Below are 15,180 nucleotides of genomic sequence, written 5' to 3' on the forward strand. Positions count from 1 at the left end.
AAAGGAACACATGATGGGGTGAGAAAACCTCATCATGCTCCATTTGTTTGGAGGGAGGAGTGAAGGAATATTGGCCCCAGTGTTTGATTCACCAGGGCTGAAGCGTTGGGTGACTGCTGCAGTGGGTCCCACTGCTGCCCAGCAGGTTTAAAAGCACAATCCCATTTCTAAAGCATTAATCCTATTTAACATACAGAAATCTTATAAGATAACAAACATAAACCACCTGCTGCAGACACAGGAGATCCCCTCCTGTTATACCTGCTGATGGTACAGACTCCCCAAGGGCTTAGGCTGAACATTTTTTGTGTTTTCCTCTAAAGGAGGAGGGTGATGCCAATGGTTGCGCAGCTGTTTTGTTACTGAAAAGGGTGCAGAAGGGACGAAATCTTTGAAACAAATTTCTTTTGATTTCATGTAAAGGTCTGAAGTGTGTCCTATTTGGGAGCAATTTCCTAAGGCTGTCACATACACAGTAAAGGAAACATCAGCCTGGAGACTGTTTCTTTGATTCTTGTCAGACTGCCTCTTTTGCTGGTAGGCCCTTCTTCTCTTCCACAGCCTCCTTGCTCTTTTTTCTTCACCATCTCCTTGTGTCATAGACCTTTGAGGCTCCTGCTTGTATCTCTGGACACTCTTTATTCTGCCTATGCCCGGCCTTCCACTCCTTCCCAGGTGAGCTCCATGCCCTTTGCGCCATTTCTTCTCTCACACAGCTCTGCACTCACTCTCTTTCCCCCTTTCCTGTCTTTCTTTCATAATACCCCTGCTCTTCAGGGGGAGACTTACTCTAGTGACATCATGTTTTGGGGTTGGTTTGTTTTTCTAAGCATTAAACCAAGTAAGCTTTCAGTATTGTGATACTGTACTTCAGAACTATGAAGTTCTTCCTTCTCCAAAAGAGCTTTGAATGTGAACACTGGCTATGTGTAAATTTAACTATGGACAGAGGAAAGACATCTCTGTGATAGATTCTAAATAAGATTTCTCATTCCATCTGCATTATTTTTCTGTTTACTGTTCCTGGGAGAGAAACAGCAAAGTTGTTGCTGATCGTAGAATCACAGAATGGTTTGTGTTGGGAGGAACCTTGAAGCTTCTCTTATTCCACCCCCTGCCATGGGCAGGGACACCTTCCACTATCCCAGCTTGCTCTGAGCCCCATCCAGTCTGGCCTTGGATGCTGCCAGGGATCCAAGGGCAGCCCCAGCTTCTCTGGGCAATCTGTGCCAGGGCCTCACCAAGTGTTTATAAGTTCCAGTCTCACTGCAGACCTAAAAAAACTCTTTATTTGCAGGAGTGTGCCTGCTTTTCCTAACTGTATTATTCAGCTGAAAGAATATATTCTTCAATGCTTCTCAAGCACTTGGACAAGCCACTTTTAGGTTTGTTATAGCAGAACACCTCTGCTATAAATTCATACACCTCCATGGAACTCAGTACCAACAGGAACATAGCCCAAAGAAGTTTGCATCTCATTATATATAAAACCTCTGCAAAGAGCAATAGTATTGAATTGTGTTTTCTTAAAATAGAAATAGAATTTTAAATGTGGTCAAGTAGTAAAAACTTGTATAATAAGTTGTTTCATTTAATTGAGTGCATTCTTTTTGCTTCCCAAAGCAATGGACTGCTGTGCTTTATTGTCAATACATTCACAGGCAATTTTGTTAATACATCATGAAAAGCTGAAGGAAATCTCACACAAGCATTTTACACAAATGCTTGTAGATATTTGGTTAAAAAAAAAAAGGAGATATAACACACTTGAGCAAACAGCTACCTTAATAAAAAAAAAGCTGTTGACAGGGGCCATGTCTTCATTATCATGTTTCCATTATCCAGTGTCAGAAGTTGGAGTATGTTTCCCTTGGAAGCACTATAACCCCGTGTCCTCATTGTGATACTGCCAATCAAAATCAACTCTAAATATCCACTGAAACCACAGTGCCACTTGTAAAAACCCCTCTGGAACAATGATTCTCCCACTAAATGTGATTAAAAGCAACTACTAACTCTGCATATTTGCAAATTCAAGTAGCATCTTTTGAAAGCCTTAGTTAAAATCAAAATATGTTATGTAAATTCTCTGATATGAATTTCATGGTGGCATGTGAAGAACTCCTCAGTTTCTTTGGAAACCAAATCCTTTCAGAGGCAAAACTAAGAGACTACTAAGAAAAGTCTGAAAACAAAACTGTAAATCAAATTATTCCTTGCCATGCAATCATTTCCACATTGTTTTTTTACTGCTCTGTTTTTTCTCTACCAGAATTGACCTCTGTGCAGAACTGTGGGAAAAGACTATCAGGTATTCAAATGATGAAAAAATTGTTGTGAGGCAGAAGTTCGCTGACTTGTACAAATTAGCAACTTGCTGATGCTGTTTTGTTTTGGCAGCACAGCTTAAAGTATTGACTTGAATGAAGCCAAGAAACTTCCAAGTGTAATCTGTCAAGAGAAGAGAGATTTTTAGAAAATCTTTTTACTACAGTTACTATTAATTATTCACTATTGATAGCATTTGTCTGCTGCTAGATATTACCCATGGAAACAGAACAGACAGTCCTGGCAGGCGCTACTCATTTCTCTAATATACCACATTCTGAACATTATAAACAAGCAGCTATTTAAAACATAAACAAGCAGTTATTTAAAATATAATTTTAATTGGTTTCTATTAGGTGTAATTGTCATTCATCACGGATAAAATGCCTCCTTTCATTTTCATGGAACATGGGGATTTTCATCCCATGATCTGTTATATAATAATACAGCATCCAGCACACTGCACATTTCAGTGGCCACTGCAATTCATTCCCATGTATGTACATTAGTCTGCTTTATACATAAATACATTACATGGTTATACAACCTTTGGATTAAAGGTATAAGTAAGTAATGAACAGTCCCAGCTAGGACTGCCCAGAAGAGTTCCTCATAGCTATTACCATGACATTTCTTAACTCTCCCTTTAATTTATTTCAGGATTTTTGGGCTATATCCATAAATATCACTTCAATGTGCAGTAAAATATTTAACCATGTAACTAAGGAACTAATGCAGCTTTGTGTAAATGACACGGTCCAGAGCCTCCACCCTTCAAGTGCAGAGCTACAGATGCCCCAAGGCAGCATATTCTTCCATAGTTAATGGTTATATGTGTTTTTATTTTACCAGCCACATTAGACCCTTACTCTTTCAGCAATATGACTTCTCCATCAGAGGCAGGAAGGTGGGAGCCTAAGAATCTCTGAGTACTGCAGATTTTCACGGCTGAATCATTCTGATTCGGGGCCATCTACTTCTTCAGGTTGTACCAGAGCATCTGAGATTTGAGGGCTTGGAGTTGTCAGATATTGTGTGATAAGATCTGAAGGTGAGACATGGCATCTCTCTTCTGTCACTGGCATAATCTTAATTTAAACCTGGAAAAGCCAGTGAGCCAGGGAGGGGAAGCACCTAAGGGACACCATACTCTAGGAACACAGCTAGAGACTCACTGTAACCATGTTCAACTCACTTAGAAACTGATTTACAGGCTTCCCATAAATTATGGCATGAGGAGGCAAGGAAACAGTCTCAAACTGGGGTTGCTCTTCCCAGAACCTTAGGATAAACTCCAGGAAAAGGCACGTAATGAACAACAAACTTCACTATGCAACTTACACTGGACAAGGGGCACTAGTTACATGTATTCTGATAAAAACTATTTTTGTCCTGCTGCTCTTGCATGAAATGGGGGTGGGGGGAAGAGCTGGTTCAGGGTAACAGATGCCCTTAGTTTGCAGTTTCTGCTCTTTCATGTTTGATGGATGTCCTGCTAGCTCATGTAGGGAAGAGTTCACCCACGCTGTCCGAATATGGCTTATCAGCTTTGTGTCTCTGTGGAAGCCTCACTCTAAGTGCATGACATCTCTGGATGCCTGCAAAGTCATCCTATCTCTAAGCTAAGATTAGAATTTCAAACAAAACTTATTACAAAGCAGGATTTTCTGAAAGGGCTGGACAGGGCTATAATGTGGAAATTTCAGATTCATGTCTAAGCACATTATTTAATCCTGATTTTTAGATAGGCATAATTGTAAAGGGATATTTACCATAATATCAGTAATGCTTGTGGGTGGAGCGGAATGAAACAGCATGAAGGGCCATAAGAAAATTGGACCTAAAACTGCCATCAATTCGGATCATTTTTTTCCCTGAAATGGCTGTGTTCACAACACTCAGACACTGTGTTCCTTACCAAACGGGTTAGGAGATGTTTTAGGAGATTTTCCCAGCTATTACTTAAATCTCAGACTGAAGTGTGCATGTGGCAACCAAGCAAGTATTTAAAAGGTCAGAGGGGAAGGGTTTTAGTAGCTGTCACTCTCCAGAGCACATTCATAGACTGGAACTTGGAGAAATGGATGCTGTGCTCAGAATCATGGCTGGAGCTCCTGATCCTCACATCCCTGTGGTCATGGCCCAGCAGGCTTCCTCAAAACTCATCTCCAGTAGAAGTGAGGAGGAAGGCATCTCTTCCAGTATTGAACAGCCAGAGAGGAAAAGATGGAATTTTGTGAGTGCTTTTCCGGCAATGTGTGATAGTGGGTGAAAGGATCAGTAACTTTTGTTCAGCCACTCTGTGGTTGTGCCAGGACTATTTGTGTGTATTTGATGGATCCTTTCTATCTCAGCTACAAGAATTTCAGCCTCTGCATGGTGCACAGTTAAGGGGGAGGAAACCTCCAGCAGGTTAGTGGGGAACACAGCCTGAGAGCTCACAAGGAACTCCTGACAGTGCCAGTGCTGGCAGCAGTTTCTGTTCCATTTGAGTAGCTCGAGGAATGTTGCTCCTTGCTCCCACCTGCCCTCAAAGATGGCCTTGATCCATTCTTCCAAACTTGCTGCTAATCCACACACTAACTGTATGTCACACAGTTGCACTCACTACCAGCAGAGATGGGATGGGGAGCACAGCAGCAGCTTAAGGGGCTGAGTGAGAAGAGATGAGGCTGAAAACAGCCATACACGTAGGTTTATGCTCTGAAATGGCAAGTAAATAAAATCCATTTATTGGTGTTTCTGTGTCCCCGATTATAAAGCTGTGGATTTCAAGAACTTCAGAGGAAACTGTGCAATTGGGCATGTGGCATGAGCTAATTTGTGTCAGAAGCAAAGTCATACAATTCAAGGATCTCACGAAGTAAGGGGTAGGAAGTGTTCCATGCAGTTCCCAGACAGTTTTTTTGGTGGTTTGGGGTTTTTTTTGGTTTTTTGTTTGTTTGTTTTTGTTTTTGTTTTTTTTTGTTTTTGTTTTGTTTTTTGGGGGTTTTTGTGGGGTTTTTTTGTTTTGGTTTTTTTTGTTTTTTTTTTTTTTTTTTGTTGTTGTTTTTTTGGTTTTTTAGTTTTGTTTTGTTTTGTTTCTTTTTTGGGGTTTTTTTTGAGTTGCACCTAAGCACCTGTACTGGGGAACACCAATCTTGTTTCTAGCCCTAGAACAGAACAAATACTTCACAGGAGCTAAATGGGAGAAGGGCAGAGGAAGAGAATAAGGGAAAGGGAAAAAGGGAAAAGGGAAAAAGGGAAAGGGAACTGGTAATAAACCAGTTATTTCCAATAGTTGCATCCAAGTGAGATGCACTTTTGGGGCTGCATGAAACAAGTAAGTCAGCCCCTCTAGAACTGTCTCTGCCACCTCATTTGTAGAAGGATAATCTTCTAAATTCTCCAAGCCCAGCCCATGAAGTGCCACACATCAACAATGCTGACCCTGCAGATACCTACCCAAGTGATTTTATGTGTTAGTACTCAGAGTCTGGTTAGAATCTAAAGGCATTTGGCTCAGACCCTGATTTTTCAGCTTCTCATCTGCCTAAAGTTAATTTCTCACATAAATATTTAGCTAATTGCCTAATATGACTGGGGCTTTGTGTCTGTCTCTCCTCTGGCTACTGGATATGTGGTATTAGCAAAGGCCAGTGCTGGAGAAGTTTCCAGGAACCACTCATCTATTTAAAGTTGAGCACGTGCATGTGTTCAGCAAAGTGGCTATCTTCAAGCTGAGGATTATACTGCCTGTCAAATGTGCTTTCTCGGTTTTTCCAAGCCTGAGTATGCTTAAAACCTTCCTGATTGCACCAGGCCTGTCAAGCTTTTCCCTAGTTTACAGAGAGAAGTGAGGTATTTTGTTCTGTAGAAATTTTATACCCTAGAGGCGATTAACTCGAGCCGAGCGATACACAGAAAAGTTTGGAACCTCCCTACCACACACACACACACACACACACACACACACACACACACACTCTCTCACACACACTCTCACACTCCTTGGATACAAGGGTGTTGATATGAAACAATCTCTGCACTTTCCTTCATTAAAATCTGAATTTAGATATTTTCATAAAGTTGATGTATTGCTCATTCTCCCCATTACAAACACTAAGACTTCAGGACAAAAATTATAAAAATAAATAAATAAAGGTGCAATTTCCAAGAATGCAAGTTTCCATTAAACACAAGGGCCAAAACTGTTAACCTCAACCAGTGGGAAAGAGAAAGAACTTCAGGGATTTCACTCGGGAGGTGGAGGAGAGGTTGTCATTGTACATAATTCTTCCTACACCCATCCCAAATACAATTCCTCATCTGCCAGTGCCCATTTTCCTGAACATTACAACGGGTCTGACGCTGCTCAGCAAGAGCTATGACCCGTGAAAAGAAATGTCTTTCCTTCCTTTCTTGCAGAGACAGGTAATTAAATTTATCCAAAGCTGTAAAGGTCATGAGATTCTGGCTTAGGTCCCCCAAACACGCACAAGCCTCGCTTCCTCTGTCTCAGCCAGATTCGAGGGGAAGATAAAGCTAAGAAGGCACAACTCTTGGCTTGCCAGGGGAAGCGGGCAGGCGCGCAGTTTTGTATAACTAGCAGCGTTAGCACCTCATCCCGCTGTTAAATGGGCTGCAACCTGCCTAAAATACTCTCGAGCCATCGTCCACAGGCACCGCGCAGCGCAGGGATCGTGTGCGCCCGAGCTCCGCATCCCGACTACCGCCCCGAGCCCCGGCCCCGCATCCCGAGCCCGAGCCCCGCCCCGGCCCCGCAACCCGAGCCGGAGCCCCGCATCCCGAGCCCGAGCCCCAGCCCCTCAGCCCATCCCCCCGAGCCCGAGCCCCGCTCCGCCCGGCCCCCCCGCTCCGCCTGCCCCGCTCCGCCCGGCCCGGCCGCGTCCCGCCCCGTTCTGCGGTGAGTGGCGGCGTCGTCGGAGGCGGGAGGGACCCTGCGAGGCGCCGGGGGGTCAGGCAGCCCTGCCCTCCCCCGGTGGGACGGGCCAGCCACCGGGGAGCCGGGCTTTCCATGGGTTCGTTCTGTCACCCGTTTGGGAACAAAGTTTGGGAATAAAGGGAAGGTTTCCCCGCCTGATCCCGGAAGGGAAGGAGAGCTGCGAGGGAAAATGCGACCGCTTGCTCTGAGGAGTCCCGTTCCCTGCTTGCCGCACGTCCAGCTCAGCTCCTTCTTGATGCTCTAGGGGGACGAGCTAGGGGCTCCCGACAGGCTGCTGGATGAGCTGCGGGGCTGCAGCCGTAAGGAGGGAGTCTCCTCGCGTCTCCGCATACTAACTTCGGCTCAAACCACAGACATCTGATTCTTCAGATCCTGAAGGATGCGAATAACTTAGTGCTTCGTGTTCCGGTCCCCATCTGAGCACTGCTGTCTCCCGGAGAAACAGCCAGAAGAACCGAGCTGGTGTCTGTCACGGTACTTTACACCGACTTTGTGAGACTGTTGTGCAGCCTCCCTTCCTGCAAGGAGTTTCCAAATAGCATCTTTAATTTCTGCTACTAGCTGATACCGACTGCTCATATAAAAATGATGGTCTGAGAGAAACAGGGCACTGTAGAACCAGCATTTAATGTAGTGGGGTTTGGCAGGGGGTACCTAATCGGGGCTTCTTGCACAGTTGACAGCTCTGACCAGGTTCACTCTTTTTTGCAGGGTAAAGCAAGCCCTGCAGATACTTGCTAGAGGAGCCACCCCCCATTTTGCATCTTGCTGAGTGGACTATGGTGGCAGGAAGATGTTGGCTCGCAAGAGTATCATTCCTGAAGAGTATGTGCTGGCACGGATCGCTGCCGAGAACCTGCGCAAGCCACGCATCCGCGACCGCCCGCGCAAAGCCCGCTTCATTGCCAAGAATGGCGCCTGCAACCTGGCCCACAAGAATATCCGTGAGCAGGGGCGATTCCTGCAGGACATATTCACCACCCTGGTGGACCTGAAGTGGCGTCACACACTGGTCATCTTTACCATGTCCTTCCTGTGCAGCTGGCTGCTCTTTGCCATGATGTGGTGGCTGGTGGCCTTTGCCCATGGCGACATGGACCCGAGCACAGAAAACCCTTCAAACAGCACAAAGTGGACGCCGTGCGTGACGTGTGTCAGGTAAAGTAGAGTTTGGTGGGATGAAGGAAGGGTGGGGACAGAGCTGCCGGCTGTCCTGGCGTTGTCTGAAGTGCAGCTTTTGGTTTACATGAACTATTGGATTTGGTTGAGACAGTTGAAAAGTGCAGTGTTTTCCTCTAGATTGCGTAAATTCAGCAAGCCTCCTGGGCTTGGAAAATGCTGTACTGTAGATGTCTTTGATTCCTTACAGGATCTGAAAGAGAGGGAGACCTGCTGCTTTTCATGTGTCTCCACACTCTGTGGGTAACTCGATTGCCTGTCGAGATAAGAGCCTGCTGCAAGAGTGGGTATGTGTTATATGTATTGTAACTTGTCTATGGCAGCGGGAGCATCCCCGGCACCCTGTCAGCCAGAGGTGCTCCCTCCAGAGCAGTGCCTGAGAGGCAAGGAACCAGCCCTGGGTATCAGGCAGGGCACCAGTCAGAGGTGCCAGGAAATGTGTCACTTAGGACAAAACTGAGTGTGTTTCAAGATGACTCTTCTGAGAGTGTTAAATATGTGGGGCTTCAGAGTACCTTGGTGAAGCCATAGGCCAGCAGTCGGACAGAGGAACACTTTCCACACCATGCATTTGTGTCAGACAGTGAAAGCTTAAGGGATGACTGGATTAAATATCACCTGTTGAAGTATTTTACTCTCTGTCCCCAAAGCCATGACACTTGTCAGGCCACTGATAAGCTGACACATACATGGAAGAGAAAACTGTGAATTAGAGGTGGGGTAAGCCATAAAGTAACTTAAGGATCTCATCAATTAAATCTGCTTTTTTTAGCACTAGATTTTAGATAGAAAAGTCCTGGTTCTGTACCACCCGGCTACCCCAGATCATCTGCCTCTACACATTGCAGTGCTGTGAGGGTCTGGGTGTTGAAGGGTGCTCTGAGATATCAGTGAATCCACTTCTCTTCTCTCCCTTCTCCCACAGAGTTTTGAGGTACCTCACCAAGTCTGAAGGGCCTTTGTATCTGGCTCATGAGGTAGCAGAGCATTTAATTCTCCCTTTGTTTTGATAGTTTTTTTGCTAAATGGGGATTTTCTAAGGTAAAAGAAGAGGGGATTTTCCCAAGCTATCCTTCACCAGCTTAGGGGGGAATTGGAGCAGGGCTTGCTGTCTTGTTTCTTTTCCAATGTCTGGCCACAAGCAGTTTCCTCTGAAATGAGATGTCATGACCCAGCTTGCACCTGCAGGAGCATTACCCCCAGCATTTCTGGGATTTGTGGGATCTGTCCAACTGGAATTAGTAAACAGCTACAACCCTGCAGCTCTCCAGGGTCAGCTGAGGGGACATCCCTGAGCTTGGCTGGTGGCTCCCTCGGCGTGGCTGCTGTGTCACCCCGCAGATCCTGAGCTGGGGGCCAAGGGCTTCATGCCACTGGGGCCAGGCACATCCACAGCCAGGATTTTGCCCCTGTTCCCTCTCTGTAGCTGCCTGTGGCTCTTCCAGGATGTCTGCCAGGAAGCAAAATGAATGAATCAATATAATTTCAGGTTTAGCCCATGCCAAAGAACACACACCCCTCCCTCATGGGGTATCCAAGCAACAGCTGCTCCAGTGCCCATGTCCAAGCCATGAGAAATCTTTTCCTTTCCTAGGGAAATCTGGTGACCACTTTGGTCAAAGTCATGAAGTAACAATGTGATTACTGACATCTTTAAGAATGGTGAGTTTTTGTCGCCAATACTTCTAGTATTGGGATGCCAAAATCATGACAAAAAATTTTTAGCCTACTCCCCTGAGGTTTAGACCCACAGGAGAGCTTCTTGTGTAGGTGCCATTACCTGTTAACAGGAAAACCTGGCTTTGGAAATTTTAACTAGTGCCTAGAGTTTGCACAGCCCTTTCATTTTATGAAGTACTGCAGAAATTTCTAAGCCTCACATCTCTTTGCCACAGAAAGCAAACATTATCCAGAAAGGAAAACTGCCACACAGCTCTGAGGGGAAGGACCTGGGAACAGTGTGATTGGCACTTTCTCTTTCCCATTTCACATGGTTAAAATGCTTTCCAAACTTACTCTTTCACTTACTTCCACTGTTAAAAAGGTGGATTTTTTTCCTTTTTTTTTAAAGAAGGGTATTGCTAAGGGAAGTCAGACTACTTACTGGACAGAGTTTTAAGCTGAATTAAGCTGACTGAAATTGAGTCCAGAAGCTTCATTCTGCATGTAACTGAATATTCATGATTATAAGAAATCATTCCATGGATTCTATTAAGTAACTTCTTCGTCCCTGATTTCTTCAGAGTGAAATACAAAATAAACCCCCTCAATACAAAATAATTTGTTAATGATTAAGAAGAATAGAAAACGCAGAATAAGAATGCTATTTCAAAAATACCTGTGCAGAGAGTGGCTGGTTTTCTCAAAGATGGACTTTCTCATTGCACATAAAATTATCCTTGATATTGCCTATGCTATTTAAATGTGTCTTTGATACCCCAGTGAAAATATAGCTAGAAAATAAAAAAAAAAAATTAAAAGCAGATTAATTGAAAAGCAAAGCAAAGCCAACGAATTATTTAGACCATCTTCATAGGCAGGATATATTTTCCACTGGTATAGCCCTGTTAAGCATTGGGATGCTTCAGATGTATTGGATTGCACTGGAAGGATGTATCTGGAAGGAATAAAGGAATAATTAAATATAAAAGGAAGTTAAGGATTCTGATGTATACAGGGGAAAAGACTTTGTGGCTACTATAAATAATGTATTTTGGGAAGTTTGTGGACAGCATTTGCTGATGTCCAGCACCATAGCATTTTAGGGTATTTAACTTAACCCACACTTCTGCATCCCATTTCTGTTGAAATTTTCCAGTTGGTCTTGCCCTGGCAGTGAGCTGAACCCAAGCCCTGGGTCACAGCACTGTCCTGCTGCCAGGGTGTGCAGGAGGCACCTAGGGGCCACTGGCCTCTCTCTGCAGCCTCAAAAGGCGAGGTGGTGGCTCATCCTGCTCACTCACAAGGCGAGCAAGGGTTTGGGAAGCATCACAAATCTGGGAAAGCCCTTTTTCTCCCACCAGGAAATTCTGAGTAATGATTCAGGTAGCATGAGTGAAGTACTGCAGTTTTCCCTGTTTCTTTTCCCTGTACAGGCTGGTGGAAGGATCTCAGTGTGCCAGCTGATTGCCCATGCTTGCCAAACACCACCTCTTTCCACCAAGGGCTTCACAGGATGGAGAAGGTGGAAAGCCCAGCTGCTCCAGAGCTGTTCACTAAGCCAGTGGGCAGCCTGTGCTCCTGGACAGAGATTCCCTGAGCTGTCAGGGTCATCCAGATGGTCTTTGAGGAGCTCAGGCTCTGAGGTCTTCCTTGCCACCATTAGACACTACACCAACCACACAAATCTCGGCCACCAAGCATGCAATGCTTAACAGAAGGCTTATGTGTACTAGAGCCATACAAACAGGTCCTTAAGTTTGTTTCTGGAAGTACATGTTAACAGCTTCTCAGTTTATGCTTCATGTCCTGAGAGTTAACTGGGTGCAATCTTCCCCTACAGGTCTTTCACCTCTGCTTTCCTCTTCTCCATCGAAGTCCAGGTGACCATTGGCTTTGGGGGCAGGATGATGACCGAGGAGTGTCCCCTGGCCATCACGGTGCTGATCCTGCAGAACATTGTGGGGTTGATCATCAATGCCGTTATGTTGGGCTGCATATTCATGAAGACGGCACAGGCTCACCGGCGGGCCGAGACGCTGATCTTCAGCCGGCAGGCAGTCATCGCCGTCCGCAACGGCAAGCTCTGCTTCATGTTCCGGGTGGGGGACCTGAGGAAGAGCATGATCATCAGCGCTTCAGTGAGAATCCAGGTTGTGAGGAAGACCATGACCCCTGAAGGAGAAGTCATACCCATTCACCAGGTGGATATCCCCGTGGATAACCCCATTGAAAGCAACAACATTTTCCTGGTAGCTCCCTTGATCATTTGTCATGTCATTGACAAGCGGAGTCCTCTTTATGATATCTCTGCTTCTGACCTGGCACTCCAGGACCTGGAGCTCATCGTGATACTGGAAGGGGTTGTAGAAACCACGGGCATCACAACACAGGCAAGAACCTCCTACGTGGCAGAGGAGATCCTTTGGGGTCACCGCTTCGTGCCCATTGTCACTGAGGAGGAAGGTGTGTACGCTGTTGACTACTCCAAGTTCGGCAACACCATCAAAGTGGCTGCACCGCGCTGCAGTGCCCGAGAGCTCGATGAGAAGCCCTCCATCCTCATCCAGACCCTGCAGAAGAGCGAGCTGTCCCACCAGAACTCCCTGAGGAAGCGCAACTCCATGAGGAGAAACAACTCCATTCGGAGGAGCAACTCCATGCGGAGAACCAACTCCTCGCTCATCGTGCCCAAAGTGCAGTTTATCACACCCGAGGGGAGCCAGAGTGCCTCAGAAACGTGATGCACAGCTTTGTGTTAGGGCACTGGGCTTCGGAAGGCGGAGGCACCTGTGGTGTTTTGCTTCATTTTCCTTTTACTTAAGAAAACAAGAATATAATGCAGAAGAGAACCATGCAAGAACTATTTATTCCATTACTTACTGAAAGCACCTCCTAATGGCATTAGAAAACACCTTAGCACTTAGTGTATGAATTAATTAAAAATGGCACGTACACTAAAGAAAACACACTTCACTCATGTAATATAATGTGTATTTATACTTGTTTTAATGGCATGCTGATTTTTTAATCATATTTTTCCTATCAAGGGTCTCTTTCTTATCTTCTGCTGGTTGTCACAAAATGTGGGGCTTTCCTATGCAAGTGAGTGCTTCACAAAACTTCTGTATTCAACAGGTTCCACAGATTTTGTGCATGACATTTGGATATTGATCTTCTTGTGTGAATTCCTTGTTCTCTTAAAGGGAGTAACTAAATTCCTCAAGGATTTCACTGAAGAAGAGCGACCATTTCACCTTTGGTTTCTCAGGCTTTTTCTTTTTTGTTGGATTGTAGCATAGGCATTTTGAGAGCAAATTCAGGTCAGGTGGAGTGACCTGTCCATCCCATAGGAAAGCTGGTGTCACTCCAGGCAGGAAAACCAGCAAAATGACGGAGTGATGCTCTTTTTCTCAGGGTGAAATAATTGGCTGCAGGACAACACACATCTTAGATTAGCTGTAGGCCAAGCTGAGAAATCCCAGTCCTCTTGGCTGCCACCTGGGCATCTGTTACACTGAAATTATTCAATCTGGAAAAAACAGATACCTCTTTAACATTCTCATCTTGATGGAAGACCAAGTCCTTTTTTTGTTTTCTCTGATAGATTCATACATGGAATGAAACGTGTATTTTTTGCACTTATTTTCATAGGATTAAGTCTGCATCCTCTAGAAGAAGGTTATTTTTTGCCAGTGGGATCTCATGAATGAGAATGAGAGGGAAGCCTGCCAATAGTATTAGAGATAGTTTTGAAAATACTATCTGAATGCTTTTCAGGAGGACTTGGATGCTGCTGCTGAATTCCTGGGTTTTTAGCAGTGTCTCACGTGTGGTTTTTTATATAATCTGGCATTGAGAATTGGTGGGAAGAAACTGTCCTCTTCAGATTAAAATGGGCATTTGTTACCTGTACCCTTCCCAAAAATGTCATCTCAAGTTTTTCTACAGGAATACATAAAAGTAAGACAACTAATTCTGTCACATTTGGTAGCCTAAATTGATACATGTTTTTTCCCCATGTGAGTAAGCATAACTATGGACAAGTTCCTGTTCAAATGTCTTGCAGAAATTGTCATGTCTGTGGCTCGAGAGAAGTATTATCCTTGTTCTGACCCTCCAAGCCACTAAAACATTTAAATGTTTGATTTTTTTCTCTATGGTGAAACAGTCAAAAGTCAAATCTAGGTTCTTACTCTCTTTGAAGGAGCTCATTAGCAGTTGTTGGATGGGTGTTTTTAGGCTTCACGAGGTGTTGGATGGTGGCATGGAGGGGCATTGCTCTAAGGTGTGGACTCCCTGCTTTTGGAACAGGTGCTCTTCAGAACAAAAACTCTGACAAAATACTTCATCTGAAGCAGCAGAGGAAATTGAAGCTTCTGCTGAAAGCATTAATTCCCTGGCCTGCCCGTTAATGTTCTGGAAGGGTGGATGGTGAACATCTGGAGAAATTAATCTGTCCCTTGTGTGTCCAAACAATGATCAGCTGCAGCTTCCAAGAAGAGTCAGAGTGAAGCACATACAATTTGTCTCTGTCCTCCATTTCCAAGGCTGTGAACTTCTCTGAGGCTCTCTGTTGGATACATGGTTAAGTCAGATGCTGTGCAAAAGCAGGTTTTATAGAAAATAATAATAAAAAAAAGTTAGAATAATGTCTTGGTTTGAAAGACAGGTGTCTGCCAAGGAAATTGGGAACCTCCCTTGGAATGGAAAAAAATATGACCCCCTTCCCTCTGAATTATTACAACTTTGAAATTAAGGGGCTTTCAGGCAAAGATATGTGAAAAGGAAAAACAGTTCTTTACTAGTCTGTATAGCAAGGCAAACAAACAACAGCAACTGCAGCAACACAAACAGAACCAGGAACCCACCCGCAGCCGGCTCTTGGCCGCGGCACTTTCCCCTTTGGTGCAGTTCCGGTCACGGCCAGCAGGAGCGCTGTTGGCTCCCGGCCGGGCAGGGCAGGCGCGATGATTCCTGCAGGGGGCACTGTGGCGTGAGCTCGGCCATGTCTCCCTCACGTGATAATGGCGAGCGGGCTGGGTGGTGAAAATGGGCCGCAGCAGGAA

General features: G+C 45.0%; 1 protein-coding gene across 2 annotated transcripts; it reads left to right on the top strand.

The window, feature by feature from the left end:
* The first annotated feature begins 7,243 nt into the window (after positions 1 to 7,243).
* On the top strand, positions 7,244 to 14,763 carry KCNJ8 (potassium inwardly rectifying channel subfamily J member 8). 2 transcript variants are annotated; one of them, XM_038155068.1, is made up of 3 exons: positions 7,244 to 7,747; positions 7,985 to 8,431; positions 11,955 to 12,890. In XM_038155068.1, the coding sequence occupies exons 2-3, from the start codon at positions 8,067 to 8,069 to the stop codon at positions 12,853 to 12,855; spliced, it is 1,266 nt and encodes a 421-aa protein (XP_038010996.1). In that variant the 5' UTR covers positions 7,244 to 7,747; positions 7,985 to 8,066; the 3' UTR covers positions 12,856 to 12,890. The 2 variants fall into 2 exon arrangements, with proteins under 2 accessions (XP_038010996.1, XP_038010997.1); XM_038155069.1 differs by lacking the exon at positions 7,244 to 7,747 and having other exon boundaries at positions 8,016 to 8,431; positions 11,955 to 14,763.
* Positions 14,764 to 15,180: the final 417 nt, after the last annotated feature.

This window comes from Motacilla alba, chromosome 1A (assembly GCF_015832195.1).
Source record: "Motacilla alba alba isolate MOTALB_02 chromosome 1A, Motacilla_alba_V1.0_pri, whole genome shotgun sequence".
Taxonomy (NCBI): domain Eukaryota; kingdom Metazoa; phylum Chordata; class Aves; order Passeriformes; family Motacillidae; genus Motacilla; species Motacilla alba.

Bases quoted from the DNA above. Each gene is read 5' to 3' on its own strand.
- KCNJ8 (XM_038155068.1), top strand. From the start codon at position 8,067: ATGTTGGCTCGCAAGAGTATCATTCCTGAAGAGTATGTGCTGGCACGG. The intron at 8,432-11,954 runs GTAAAGTAGAGT...CTTCCCCTACAG, and splicing joins CCGTGCGTGACGTGTGTCAG to GTCTTTCACCTCTGCTTTCC.